General features: G+C 38.6%; 1 protein-coding gene across 5 annotated transcripts in view; it reads right to left on the bottom strand.

Annotated features, from left to right (window-relative positions):
• Vps15 (vacuolar protein sorting 15) overlaps positions 1-15,951 on the bottom strand; it is a 164,744-nt gene that overhangs the window by 127,333 nt on the left and 21,460 nt on the right. For all 5 annotated transcript variants that reach the window (XM_053771055.2, XM_053771056.2, XM_053771054.2 and 2 more), the window contains exons 4-6: positions 14,780-14,929; positions 13,665-13,837; positions 4,752-4,847 (exon numbers count right to left, since the gene is read on the bottom strand). In XM_053771055.2, the coding sequence (XP_053627030.1) occupies positions 4,752-4,847; positions 13,665-13,837; positions 14,780-14,929 (419 nt within the window). The remainder of the gene's footprint in view (positions 1-4,751; positions 4,848-13,664; positions 13,838-14,779; positions 14,930-15,951) is intronic.

The following is a 15,951-nucleotide window of genomic DNA, read 5'->3' as shown; positions in this document are numbered from 1 at the left end:
TCATAGGGGTATTTTCGTATAAACATGGACTCGCTTTTCATAGGTTGACTCGCGAATAGTAGTTCATCCGGGACGCGTACGCATGGTGTGAGCCGGGGAGGCCTCCCTACCCAGCCAGTCTGGTATTGTTTACCAGTGAGTGAAGGTTCCCTCAAGTGCTCCTACGAAATATTTCATAATATTCCACTCATTTTAGTACTTGCAAGTACTAAATAAGCTACCGTGGCTCCAAAGAAAGCTCCTAGTGCCAAGCCTGTGGTAAAGAAGGTGAGAAATATGTACAGTGACAAAGTCTTGGGCCATTTTAGGGAAGTGTAAGAGAGACGCCAGAAACAGAGCTCTCTCCACAGTTACTTTGCGAGACAAGACTAGAGTGACTCTCAAGGTGGTCCTAGTGGCATTAAGAAACAGAGAAGCAAAGCAACCCCAGAGAAGCAATTGGTACCTGAGGTGTTGCTGGAAGGGGATTCCCCTTGCAAACTGTAAACAATCCAATCTCACTTCTCCTCCAGTCTCCCATACACTAAGAAGAATCTCCAATAAAGGTAAGTGTTATGCTGTTAATGTTTCATTCATCATTTCCCATTGTATTGTTTATGTACTACATCTAGATTTCATGTAAAAAATTTTTTTATTTTAATACTTCTGAGTGTCAGGAACGGATTAATTGTATTTACTTTATTTCTTATGGGGAAAATTGATTCGCAAATCGTAAATTTTGTTTATAGTAGCTCCTCCAGGAACGGATTAATTCCAAAAAAACAAGGGACCACTGTAGTTTTCTTAGTAAAACCAGTCAAAATCATCTCAATTTCTGTAATATGTCTTCCATTCTATAAAATGAGAGCAGGAAAACTAGAAGACAACAATAAATACCATACGAAAATACAGTGCAAAGTCGCTGTTTTAATCCAAAAACACGGTCAAAGTTTTTTTTTCTCATTATGCACTGTGTGCTGCAGGATTTTTTTATACCATGCACACTGACCACATAGACCCATTCTTTCATATGTAGGCCTACTAGCTTTCTCTCACTAGATTTGAGGGCACTAGAATTTAGGCGTACTAGTACGTCAAAAACCCTGGTGCGTAAGCCGTACTAGTACGGCCGAAACCCTGAAAGGGTTAACCTATGAAATATTTCAGTGTTCATCAGTTAAATGGCACAATATATATATTTGTAGATGAATGGTTCAGAGAACCGACATGTTGATAAATTAGACACATGTGCAACTCTTGGGTATCTTTATTGAGGAAATGTTTCGCCACACAGTGGCTTCATCAGTCCATACGTAGGAGAAACTTGAAGAACAGGAGGAGAATGAGGTAATCAGTCCCTCAACCTTGAGTCGATGTGTTCAGTCCATCAATCTTGAATAGAATACGGCATATCAGCGGAGAAGCAGCTTATAAACCGTATGGCAGGAGAGGTGCAGCAGTCATAGGTGGTGTCACATTTGTTCAATGTGGAAGTAGGTCGTGCCCAAGAATTAGGCAAGCGAAGAATTCCTAAGTATTAAGATCCCAAGAAGTTGCACAAATGTGACACGACCTATGACTGCTGCACCTCTCCTGCCATACGGTTTATAAGCTGCTTCTCCGCTGATATGCCGTATTCTATTCAAGATTGATGGACTGAACACATCGACTCAAGGTTGAGGGACTGATTACCTCATTCTCCTCCTGTTCTTCAAGTTTCTCCTACGTATGGACTGATGAAGCCACTGTGTGGCGAAACGTTTCCTCAATAAAGATACCCAAGAGTTGCACATGTGTCTAATTTATCACAATATATATACTCATACACACTAAAACATCAATAAGCTAAACTTTTTTTTTTTTTTTTTTTATCACATTGGCCGATTCCCACCAAGGCAGGGTGGCCCGAAAAAGATAAACTTTCACCATCATTCACTCCATCACTGTCTTGCCAGAAGGGTGCTTTACACTACAGTTTTTAAACTGCAACATTAACACCCCTCCTTCAGAGTGCAGGCACTGTACTTCCCATCTCCAGGACTCAAGTCCAGCCTGCCGGTTTCCCTGAACCCCTTCATAAATGTTACTTTGCTCACACTCCAACAGCACGTCAAATATTAAAAACCATTTGTCTCCATTCACTCCTATCAAACACGCTCACGCATGCCTGCTGGAAGTCCAAGCCCCTCGCACACAAAACCTCCTTTACCCCCTCCCTCCAACCTTTCCTAGGCCGACCCCTACCCTGCCTTCCTTCCACTACAGACTGATACACTCTTGAAGTTATTCCGTTTCGCTCCATTCTCTCTACATGTCCGAACCACCTCAACAACCCTTCCTCAGCCCTCTGGACAACAGTTTTGGTAATCCCGCACCTCCTCCTAACTTCCAAACTACGAATTCTCTGCATTATATTCACACCACACATTGCCCTCAGACATGACATCTCCACTGCCTCCAGCCTTCTTCTTGCTGCAACATTCATCACCCATGCTTCACACCCATATAAGAGCATTGGTAAAACTATACTCTCATACATTCCCCTCTTTGCCTCCAAGGACAAAGTTCTTTGTCTCCACAGACTCCTAAGTGCACCACTCACTCTTTTCCCCTCATCAATTCTATGATTCACCTCATCTTTCATAGACCCATCCGCTGACACGTCCACTCCCAAATATCTGAATACATTCACCTCCTCCATACTCTCTCCCTCCAATCTGATATTCAATCTTTCATCACCTAATCTTTTTGTTATCCTCATAACCTTACTCTTTCCTGTATTCACCTTTAATTTTCTTCTTTTGCACACCCTACCAAATTCATCCACCAATCTCTGCAACTTCTCTTCAGAATCTCCCAAGAGCACAGTGTCATCAGCAAAGAGCAGCTGTGACAACTCCCACTTTGTGTGTGATTCTTTATCTGTTAACTCAAAAATAAAAATAAATCACACTAACAAGTTCACAAGAAAAGTATAAATACCATCACATGAAGTTAAAAGGCTCTACTTCAATTAAAAAAATCTATTAAACTGTTACCATCGCAAGATGCTTCGACATAACTGTACCCTGGAGCTTTACAAAAATCGTTACTTTCGGAAAAAGTGTTGAAATTTGCCTCATGGATGTAGAATATCCCCAGGTCTATATTTAACCCTTTGAGGGTCGACAGGCCCTCTCCGAAACTCGTTCTCAGGGTCGGCCAAATTTAAAAAAAAAAAAAAAATTATTTTATCTTATGGAAAGATAGAGAATCTTTTCCCGATCATAAAGACACCAAAAGTTTGAAATTTGATAGAAAACTCACGAAATTATGCTCTCGCAAAGTTAGCGGTCTCGGCGATCTTTACGCATCGGCGATTTTGCCCACTTTGAGCCCCATTTTCGGCCAATTTTGCTGTACTAGTCGACAAAAAACATGAATATTTCGCTAGAACTCCATTTTTTCTATCGAATGGTGCAAGAAACCACCCATTTATGAAATTCAACTATCCAGTACAGTGGTCAGAATTTAGAAATTTTGCCAATGTCACACAAATTTCAAAAGATGCCAATTTCCGAATAGGGTCCAGAATAAACAAGAAAGACATTCCTGGCACTAAAATGACATTTCCTCTAGTCATTAATCACGTCTCAAGGCCCCTCTTATATTCTTTTGCTTTCCATTTTGAATTTTTATTCTCACAAAAAATATAAGATTTACTGTTATGCAGACTACTGCATTAGTGTAAAAAATGGTATAAATATTATTGGTGCACTTGTGAAAGAATATTAGACTCACCAGTTGACGTGTATTGCACGCTTGGCACGATTTGTTTACTTTTGAAGTTTGGTAAAAATCGAACATTTCTGCTACTTTGAGCTCAATTTCAAGGCACCTTTCTTTGTAAAACCAGCCAAAATCATCTCAATTTCTGTAATATGTCTTCCATTCTATAAAATGAGACCAAGAAAACTAGAATACAACAATAAATACCATACGAAAATACACTGCAAAGTCGCTGATTTATTCCAAAAAAATGGTCAAAGTTTTTTTTTCTCATTATGCACTGTGTGCTGCAGGATTTTTTTTAAACTGTGCACACTGACCACATAGACCCATTCTTTCATATGAAGGCCTACCAGCTTTCTCCCACTAGATTTGAGGCCGCTAGAATTTATGCGTACTAGTACGTCAAAAACCCCTACGCGTAAAACGTACTAGTACGACGAAAACCCTCAAAGGGTTAAAGACATGCTTTATGGGATTGAAGACAACACTTTAAATGGGTGCCTAATGGAAGTCAAACTGAACTCTTCCTTGGAACTGCCCTGCCATGAATTCTAATGAATTTTTGCACTTTTGGTTACACCTTCAACATTGCACCACAGTAAAAAAAAATGCACTGGACACCAGTAATTTTTGTGGGAAATCTGCTACCTAAATTGAATATAATTATTGTTTATTTATGAAGACTTGAATGGCTCACGAAACTGTAATAACACGATTGCAAACAAACCACGGTACGGGTGGGGTTTAAACCCATGGCAAGTGAGTCATAAAACTTCAGGCCAGTGCATATGTCACTCGACCAGCTGGCCGAGTGGCTTACACACTGGACTGGAGTTTTAGTCTAACTTGTCATGGGTTCAAACCTCAGTAGTACTGTGGTAACACTTAAATATTTAATAACTTTATGTACAAGAACTCATGCTAAATATTGAAGGTTCACATAAGGAATTTCATTCCTAATTGGTGGTACAATAAAAATGATGAGTACTGCTTTCACATACCCAGCTGAAAACACATCCATAGCTGGAGTGAGATGACCTTTGTCTTTCACCTCCTTCAACAACTGCTGGGCATCCATCTGTAGAGTCTTGATAAACCTAATGAGAAGAAGAAAATGTTCATTTCTTCACTATATAGCAGACTGATTATTTAAAGTAATACATTATCTTACAATTTAAAAGATATAAAAATAATGCAGGTCAATGAAACAAAACACTGTGCATTATCTAATGTTTCATTCTTACTGTGTTAATAAAGCTTATACGTACTCTGGTAATTACCTCCTAAAATAACAAAAGGTCTTTCTGTAATTGCTGCCTTTGTCTGTCACATAATTCCCAACATAATAAAGATACCAAATTGCTGCACATGCATCTTACTCATTTACTTGTCTGTACTGTATACCATTAATATAATAATAAGATGCCACAATGAAGGGTACTTAGATAAGTGGAGAATTAACAGCATGGATAATAACTACTATAAGGAATGAAGCATCAGGATAGGAGAGTACGCAGTGGATATACTCCCAAGGATCAGTGTCTGGTTAAGATTTGACCCCTGAAACCACATACACCTACCATCCGACTTACGACCTGCTTGACTTACGACCACTCGACTTACGACCGTGTTTTTTATGCCAAATTTCTGGGAAATAAACAACTATTTGTGTTGTACACAGTGTTTATCCTAAACCTTAGAGTATAAAATACAGTACTAACAGCATAAAAAGTAAAGTAAAACATGAAATACCAAAATAAAACAATAAAATAAAGTCCGAACTCGGTTGTAAGTCGGATGGTAGGTGTGTAAGTAAGTACATGCAGGTGAGTACAAACCTGCTTGATGCTCAAGCCCCTAAACCATAAGCCTCTTAAATTCCATCCCTCCAACTATCATCATCCCATGGGGATAGTGGGCTGTGAAATTCTTTCCCCAGAAACCATGTGTCATAAAAGGTGATTAAAATGCCAGAAGCAAAGGGCTAGTAACCCTTCTGTATACAGTTATTTTAAAAAAGAAAATTATTTTTATTTCAACCCATCAGCCATTTCCCACCAAGGCAGTGACCCCTCAAAAAAAAAAAAAAAAAAATTAAAGCTTTTTTTCTTTTTACATTTAGTAATTTATACAGGGAAAGGAGTGACTAGAATTTTAGTTGCCTCTTATGACATGCATGGCTTACAGAGAAAAGATTCTTTTCCACTTCTCCACATTTTGAGCTCAGCTCACTCAGAGAAACTGTGAGTAGTAAATTTTGACCTAGACATGAGAGAATGTGTGTGTGGTTAGTGTGCATGGTATATAAAAAAAATCCTGCTCCATGTAGTGCATGATAGGATAAGCAAGTCTCTGACCATGTGTTGGGTTTAAAACAGGGGTTTTGAGGTGTTTTCTAGGATGGTTTTTATGGTTTAATTGGCTGCTTCTTCCTATCATTTGAGAGACTGGAAAACATACTACAGGTTGGCCATCACTAATCCGGAAATCAGTAATCTGGTTCCATCAGTAATCCAGCACTAATTTTGGCTAGCATAATTTAAAATTTCAGGGGGCGCCACACCAACCTGCCGCTACTGTTTGGTGGCGTTATTTGCTGCATTACTCATTCCAATTTCTTTTTCTCCATTTATTGCTAGAACCTGCTGACTTTCTGCCCTAGCCATGGTTCCAACAAATAAAAGAAATGCTTCTCGTTGTGTAGAGCACATACACCACACACTGTCCATAAAAGATAAGGTGGCTTTCAAGCCACTGTCGGTCATCATGAGCTCAGCTCACACAGATAAGCTGGAAATGGTAAATTTGGGCCCACATATAAGAGAATTGGTCTGTGTGTTAAGTGTGCTCTATATATAAAAAATCCTGCAGCACACAGTGCATAATGAGAAAAAATTGCGACAGTGTTTTTGGTGTAAAACAGCGACTTTGCAGTGTATTTTCATATCATTTTTATGGTTGTATTCTCGTTTTTTTTATCTCATTTGATAGAATGGAAGATATATTACAAAAATAGATATGATTTTGATTGGTTTCACAACAGGAATTACCTTGAAATTGAGCTCAAAGTAACGGAACTGTTCGAGAGTAAACAAATGATGTCGCCACCCAATGTGTGTCCAACTGGCAGGTCTAATACGTAGTCATGAATGGGTTGACATTATTTATACAATTATTGCAATAATGCAGTAGTCTGCATAACAGTAAATCTTCTATTTTTTGTGTGAATAAAAATTCAAAATGGAAAGCACGCGTAATGTTAGAGAGGCCTGGAGACATGACTAATGAACAGAGAAAATGTTATTTTAATGCATTACTTATTCTGGACCCTATTTTGAAGTTAGCATCTCTTGAAATTTGTGTGAAATTGGCTAAATTACCAATTTCTGACCACTTTATTGGGTAGTTGAAATAGGTAAGTGGGCAGTTTCTTGTACTCAATCAACAGAACAGAAGGAATACTGTACTAGCAAAATAGCTATGAATTTGGTAAATTGGAACAATGGACTGGACCAAAAATAGGGCGTAAAGTGGAAGAAATCGCTGATGCTTAACCCTTTCAGGGTCCATGCAGTAGTTCTACAGCTTTGAGTTGAGGGTCTAAACCGTAGATCTATGCCATGAGCTCAGCTCACTCTGATAAGCTGAGAGCAGTAAATTTGGGCCTAGATATGAGAGAATACATCTATGTGGTATGTGTGCACCACATAAAATAAACCCTGCAGCACACAGTGCATAATGAGAGAAAAACAACTGAGACTAATTTTCGATTAAAACAGCGACTTTGCAGTGTTTTTTCGTATGTTTTTTCTAGCTGTATGTATTTGCGATTTCTTGGTCTCATTTGATTTTGATTGGTTTTAGTACTCTAAATGGCTTGAAACTGACCTCAAAGTAGCAGAAATGTTCAGTTTTTGCCGATGTTCAAGAGTAAACAAATGACCTCACACGTCTAATACACGCCAGCTGGTGGGTCTAATAAATGTTTACAAATGTGGTGATATTATTTATACAATTATTACAATATTGCATAACAGTAAATCTTCTATTTTTGGTTTGAATAAAAATTCATTATGTGAATAAAAAATCAAAATGGAATTCATTTGTAAAGCCTGAATATGTAACTGATGAACAGGAATGCTTGCACTGTTTATTCTGGACCCTATTTTGAAATTGGAATATTTTGAACTTTGCGTTAAATTGGCCAAATTTACCAATTTCCGATCACTTTATTTTGTAGTTGAAACAGTTGACTTGTGCTCAATCGATAGAATAGAAGTACAGTGGACCCCCGGTTAACGATATTTTTTCAATCCAGAAGTATGTTCAGGTGCCAGTACTGACCGAATTTGTTCCCATAAGGAATATTGTGAAGTAGATTAGTCCATTTCAGACCCCCAAACATACATGTACAAACGCACTTACATAAATACACTTACATAATTGGTCGCATTCGGAGGTGATTGTTATGCGGGGGTCCACTGTAATACAGTGGACCCCCGCATAACGATCACCTCTGAATGCGACCAATTATGTAAGTGTAGTTATGTAAGTGCGTTTGTACGTGTATGTTTGGGGGTCTGAAATGGACTAATCTACTTCACAATATTCCTTATGGGAACAAATTCGGTCAGTACTGGCACCTGAACATACTTCTGGAGTGAAAAAATATCGTTAACCGGGGGTCCACTGTACTAGCGAAATAGCTAAGAATTTGGTCGACTGGAATAATGTAATTGGCCTAAAATAGGAGTCAAAGTCGACAAAATCGCCAATGCGTAAATATAGCTGACACATCAAAATTCCCAAGAACATAATTTCGTCAATTTTCCATCAAATTTTGTACTTTTTGTTTTATTACCTTTAGAAAAAGATTCTCTACCAATTAATAAAAAAAATAAAAATTTTTTTTTTTTTTTAAATTCTTGGACCATGGTGCACACTTGGAAATTTGACCTCTGCACCCTGAAAGGGTTAAATATCGCGGTTGGGTTAAGTGTAATCTAACCTAACCACTCTGTAATCCGGCAAAATCACTAGTCCAGCACCCTACAGATCCCAATGATGCCAGATTGGTGATGATCAACCTGTACTGAAATAAAAATGTTTTTCACTGGTAGAAGTAGCAGAAAAATTTGATTTTGACAATTTTCTGAGGATAGGAAAGGTTTCCCTCTTGGTTTTTTTTTGGGGGGTTTTTACTAGGTTTGCTTCAATTATTGGTATGATCTAAACCAAGATAAATCATTCCTAGTAATATTTTATTGCCAAAAAAATGGTAAACTTTGATTGTGTGATGATGCATTCAAAATGGACTGCAAGTAGGAGAAGTGTATGAGAACTTGATTAATAAACAGAAGAAAATTTTCTTTATAATAATAATTATGTAGGTAGTAGGTTGGTAGACAGCAACTGCCCAGGGAGGTACTACCGTCCTGCCAAGTGAGTGTAAAACGAAAGCCTGTAATTGTTTTACATGATGGTAGGATTGCTGGTGTCCATTTTTCTGTCTCATGAACATGTAAGGTTTCAGGTACGTCTTGCTACTTCTACTTACACTTAGGTCACACTACACGTACATGTACAAGCATATATATACATACATACCTCTCTGGGCTTTCTTCTATTTTCTTTCTAGTTCTTGTTCTTGTTTATTTCCTCTTATCTCCATGGGGAAGTAGAACAGAATTCTTCCTCTGTAAGCCATGCGTGTCATAAGAGGCGACTAAAATGCTGGGAGCAAGGGGCTAGTAACCCCTTCTCCTGTATATATTACTAAATGTAAAATGAGAAACTTTCGTTTTTCCTTTTGGGCCACCCTGCCTTGGTGGGATACAGCCAGTGTGTTGAAAGAAAGAATAATAATAATACCAACAACAATAATAATAATAATTATAATAATAATAATAATAATAATAATAATAATAATAATAATAATAATAATAATAATAATAATAATCACCTTAGTTGATGAGGATTAAAAATTAGGTGACAAAAGATTGGATATCAGATTGGAGGGAGAGTGTATAGAGGAAGGGAATGTATTCAGATAGTATTTAGCAGTGGACATGTCAGCAGATGGGTCTATGAAAGATGAGGTGAATCACAGAATTCATGAGGGTAAAAAGGTTAGTGGTGCACGTAGGAGTCTGTGGCGAAAAAGAACTTTGTCCATGGAAGCAAAGAAGGGAATGTATGAAAGTACGTATAGTTATACCAATGCTCTTATATGGGTGTGAAACATGGGTGGTGAATGTTGCAACAAGGAGAAGGCTGGAGGCAGTGAGAAGGGGTTGTTGAGATGGTTTGGACATGTAGAGAGGCTGAAACAAAACAGAATGACTTGGAGAGTGTATAAATCTGCAGTAGAGGGGTAGGGGTCGGTCTAGGAAAGGTTGGAGGGAGGGGGTAAAGGAAGTTTTGTGTGCGAGGGGCTTTGACTTTCAGCAAGCATGTAAGAGCATGTTAGATAAGAGAGAATGGAGACAAATAGTTTTTAGGACTTGGCATTCTGTTGGAGTGTGAACAAGGTAAAATTTATGAAGGGAGTCAGAGAAGCTGGCAGGCTGGACTTGAGTCCTGGAGATGGGAAGTAGAGAGTCTACACTCTGAGGAAGGGTGTTAATGTTGCAGTTAATGTTAATGTTGCCTTGGTGGGAGAAGGCCGACGTGTTAATAAAATAATAATAATAATATACCTAGATAGTAGGTTGGTAGACAGCAACTCCCCAGAAAGGTACTACTGTCCTGCCAAGTGAGTGTAAAACAGAAACCTGTAATTATTTTACATGATGGTAGGATTGCTGGTGTCCTTTTTTCTGTCTCATAAACATGCAAGATTTCAGGTACGTCTTGCTACTTCTACTTACACTTAGGTCACACTACACATACATGTACAAGCATACATATACACACCCCTCTGGGATTTCTGCTATTTTCTTTCTAGTTCTTGTTCTTGTTTACTTCCTCTTATCTCCATGGGGAAGTGGAACAGAATTCTTCCTCCGTAAGCTATGCGTGTTGTAAGAGGCGACTAAAATGCTGGGAGCAAGGGGCTAGTAACCCTTTCTCCTGTATATATTACTAAATTTAAAAGGAGAAACTTTTGTTTTTCCTTTTGGGCCACCACACCTCAGTGGGATACGGCTGGTGCGTTGAAAGAAAGAAAGATCTGGGTTTTTTCTATTTTCTTACCAGTTGTTGTTCTTGTTTATTTCCACTTATCTTCATGGGGAAGTGGAACAGAATTCTTCCTACATAAGCCATGCATGTCATAAGAGGTGACTAACATGCCGGGAACAAGGGGCTAGTAACCCCTTCTCCTGTATACATTACTAAATTTAAAAATAGAAACTTGTTTTTCTTTTTTAGGTCACCCTGCCTCAGTGGAATACGTCCAGTTCATTGAAAAAAAAAAATCTTTATTTCTACAAGTACATGTACAAGGTATAGAGGCCTAGCTGACATCAATGACACACTACTATATAGAAAGCCCTTGTTATGCAGAGCATTTTGGGCAAATTAGGTCAATTTTATCCCAGGATGTGACCCACACCAGTTGACAAATACCCAGGTACCCACTTTTACTGATGGGTGAATATACACAACTGGTGTAAGGAAACATGCCCAATGTTTCTACCCTCACCGGGAATCGAACACGGACACTCAGCACGTGAAGTGAGAGCTTTTGCCACCAGGCCACAGGCCACCGTGAGAGTGGCCAGGAATGCCTACAATGTTTTTAGTGATTTCTTTTATTTTTTTATTAACACATCAGCTGTTTCCCACCGAGGTAGGGTGGCCCGAAAAAGAAAAACTCTCATCATTCACTCCATCACTGTTTTGCCAGAGGCATGCTGACACTACAGTTATAAATCTGCAACATTAACACCCATCCTTCAGCGTGCCGGCACTGTACTTCCTATCTTCAGGAATCAAGTCTGGCCTGCCGGTTTTCCTGAATCCCTTCATAAATGTTACCTTGCTTACACTCCAACAGCATGTCAAGCCCTAAAAACCATTTGTCTCCATATGCTCCTCTCTAACACACTCACGCACGCTTACTGGAAGTCCAAGCCCCTCGCACGCAAAACCTCCTTTACACCCTCCCTCCAACCTTTCCTAGGCTGATCCCTACCCTGCCTTCCCTCCACTACAGATTCATACACTCTCAAAGTCATTCTATTTCATTCCAGCCTCTCTACATGTCCAAACCATCTCAATAACCCTTCCTCAGCCCTCTGGATAATAGTTTTGGTAATCCCGCACCTCCTCATCTGAAAACTATGGATTCTCTGCATTATATTCACACCACACTTTGCCCTCAGACACGACATCTCCACTGCCTCCAGCCTTCTCCTTGTTGCAACATTCACCACCCATGCCTCACACCCATACAAGAGCATTGGTATAACTATACTCTCGTACATTCCTGTCTTTGCTTTCATGGATAAAGTCCTTTGTCTCCACAGACTCCTCAGTGCAGCACTCACCTTTTTCCCCTCATCAATTTTATGATTCACCTCATTTTTTATAGACCCATCTGCTGACACATCCACTCCCAAATATCTGAATACATTCACCTCCTCCATACTCTCTCCCTCCAATCTGATATCCAATCTTCCATTACCTAATTTTTTTGTTTGTTTTCCTCATCACCTTACTCTTTCCAATATTCACATTTAATTTCCTTCTTTTACATACCCTACTAAACACATTTACTAACCTCTGCAATTCCTCTTTACAATCTCTCAAAAGCACAGTGTCATCATCAAAGAGCAACTGTGACAACTCCCACTTTGTGTTAGATTCTTTATCTTTTAATCCCATGCCTTTTGCCAACACCAGAGCATTCACTTCTCTTACAACCCCATCTATAAATATAATAAACAATCATGGTGACCTACTTTTACTGGAAAATAATCTCCCTCTCTCCTACAAACTCTAACCTGAGCCTCACTATCCTCATAAAAGCACTTCACTGCTTTCAGCAGCCTTCCTCCTATTCCATATATTTGCAATATATTTGCCTTTTCCAAAACACAAATGCCACAAAGACTTCTTTACCTTTATGTAAATACTGTTGACCTATATGTTTCACTGTGAACACTTGGTCTACACACCCCCTACCCTTGTGTCACTTCTACTTTGTAAAAACCTCTCATATACTAACTTGTTCACTCTTACTACTCTGTTTATCTCATCATTCCACCAATCACTTTTCTTCCCTCCTGCACCTACTTTCCTGCAACCACCAACTTCTACTGAAAACTCTAACACTACTTTCTGAAATCTACCCCATACCTCTTCAACCTCATTGTCTATACTCCCGCTGGATCATCTTTCTTCCAATAGTTGTTTATATCTTACCCTAACCACCACCCCCTTTAGTTTATAAACCTTCACTTCTCTCTTGTTGATTATATTCTCCTTGCATCCCATCTTCCTTTTACTGCACTGTAGCTACAACTACACAATTTTTCTAACCACAAATACGTTATAAACTATATATTCTTACTCTCATTATTTGTAATCATAATTAAACTTTAAAGAAATAATTATCTGCATGTTTGTTCTCTTTGTAATGGCTAAATATGTTGTTTGTATATTTGTAATACCCATATATATAAGCAAATAGTAATTATTGCCATTGTAGGCTTAAGTTAGGCTTAAACTTGTCTGAAATGCTTTTCATAACCATGGGCTTTCTGCATGCACAACCAAATGTCAACCATCTCTGTGCAAACGTTGTATCATGTGGAAATAAATCTTCGACTTTGACTTGAAAATGGGCACAGTAATCACACACACACACATACAGTATAGAAATGGGCTTCTAAAAATAAATATTTTTACCCTATTGTTAACAGAAGTTATTTATGAATTAACTACATACATGAACTTTTTGTATTAACCTTTCAGGTGCAATGTAACAAGTTCTCCTGCGTGATGTATCAAAAAAGTAAGTAAAATCTGCTGGATCATCCTCAGGAAGCAATGTAGGCTTAATAGTTGCAAAGTCAGCCAGAAGAAGCCAATTCCATGAAGACACCATAACATTTTCCAATTTGATGTCTCCATGACAAACCTGATGATCAGAGAATTTGTGAGATAAACTAAGGTGTAGATATCAGTATCATACTTGATAATAATAAAGAATCTCTTCAGTTTTTCTGATGCCTATACTGTATTAACTTCAAGACTCTTTGGAAATGTGGATTAACATTCACTGCACCCTGTTAGTAACTTAACTGACCAGAACTTAATTCTACTGTTGTTCTGTACTTTTATGTAAGGAAAATAACTTCTTGCAAGACAATGTTACTTCAAAGAAAAATCACAATTAAAGATCAACTGATGATATCGAAGAAAGGAGTTATGCTAACAGAAAATACTGGTGAGATATAATGAACTCAACAAAAGATGTCAGTGATTTTACAAATGAGCAAGAGCTGGTACTAGTGACAGAATGAAAGATAATTAAAAAAGACTTAGCACACACTAAAACAACTAATGAGGAAGCGAGAGAACTCGAGATAAAAGATACTGTTCAAATTATTATGAAAGAGAAGATGTCATGATGGGTTTATACAGAATCTCATTTGATAAATGAGAAACTTGTGCAACATTTGGCAACATTTTGCCAGCCAGTGGCTTCTTCAGACCAGTGCAGAGAAAGGTGGACGATGAGGGGAAATTTGAGGTAATCAGTCCCACAATGACTTCAGGCTGAGGGAATGATTATCTCAAACTCCAACTTATCTTCCACCTTTCTCTGCACTGGACTAAAGAAACCACTGGCTAGTAAAACATTTTCAGAATAATGATACTCAAATGTTGCACAAGTTTCTCACTTATCAATTTGTTGGTTTTCTAAACTATTTATTCAGAATCTCTCGTCTCATTCTGAGGAAGCACTGTTCTGTCAGGACCTGGAATGTAACGTAACAACAGTCATGTTTTCTTTTTTGAGGAACCAAAGCAAAGAAAACAATAAAGATAAAGATAAACAAATGAAGAGTTGACTTACTCCCAGCTGGTGAGCTTGATTAAGGGCATAGAGGATCTGAAATGCCAGCCATTTTTTTTCAATAGTAGTGAGGAAGGGTCGTGTGGATATTCGGTCATATAGATTGCTCTTCACATACTGTCTGAACATCAACCCTGCCTTATCAGTTACCTGTAGAGCACAAAATTTATCAACAATAAAAACAATGTAGTGTAAAGCACCCTTCTGGCAAGACAGTGATGGAGTGAATGATGGTGAAAGTTTTTCTTTTTCGGGCCACCCTGCCTTGGTGGGAATCGGCCAGTGTGATAATAAAAAATATAAAAATAAAAAAAACATTATACCTATTAGATTAAAAAATAACAAATTCATATGAAAGGACTACCTTTTTTTTTTTTTAACATGTTGGCTGTTTCCCACAAAGCCAGGGAGACCCAAAAAGAAAGAAAAAAACCCATAACAAAAGAAAAAATTTTCATCACTCAACACTTTCACCATCACTCATAAATAATCACTGTCTTTGCAGAGGCACTCAGATACAACAGTTCAGATGTCCCTCCAAACTGCCAATATTCCAAATCCTCCTTTAAAGTGCAGGCATTGTACTTCCTATCTCCAGGACTCAGGTCAGACCTGCCAGTTTTCCCTAAATCCCCTCATAAACTCCAACAGCACATTAAGTCCTAAAAACCATTTGTCTCCTTTTGCTCCTATCTAACACGCTCATGCATGCTTGCTGGAAGTCCAAGCCCCTCGAACACAAAACTTCCTTTACCCCCTCCCTCCAACCTCTCCTAGGCTGACCCCTACCCCACCTTCCCTGCATTACAGATTCATGCACTCTCAAAGTCATTTCATTTTGTTCCATCCTCTCTATATGTTCAAACCACCTCAACAACCCCTCCTCAGCCCTCTAGACTATAGTTTTGGTAATCCGACACCTCCTAATTTCTAAACTGCAAATTCTTTGCATTATATTCACACCACACATTGCCCTCAGACACGACATCTCCGCTGCCTCTTGCCTTCTCCTTGCTGCAACATTCACTACGCATGCTTCACACCCATATAAGAGCGTTGGTATAACTATACTTTTATATATTTCCCTCTTTGTTTCCATGGACAAAGTTCTTTGTCTCCACAGACTCCTCAGTGCACCACTCGCCTTTTTCCCCTCATCAATTCTATGATTC

Source organism: Cherax quadricarinatus, chromosome 5, assembly GCF_038502225.1.
Source record: "Cherax quadricarinatus isolate ZL_2023a chromosome 5, ASM3850222v1, whole genome shotgun sequence".
NCBI classification, from domain to species: Eukaryota; Metazoa; Arthropoda; class Malacostraca; order Decapoda; family Parastacidae; genus Cherax; species Cherax quadricarinatus.
The sequence above is the reverse complement of the archived record's forward strand: the minus strand, read 5'-3'. Positions and strand labels throughout refer to the sequence as shown.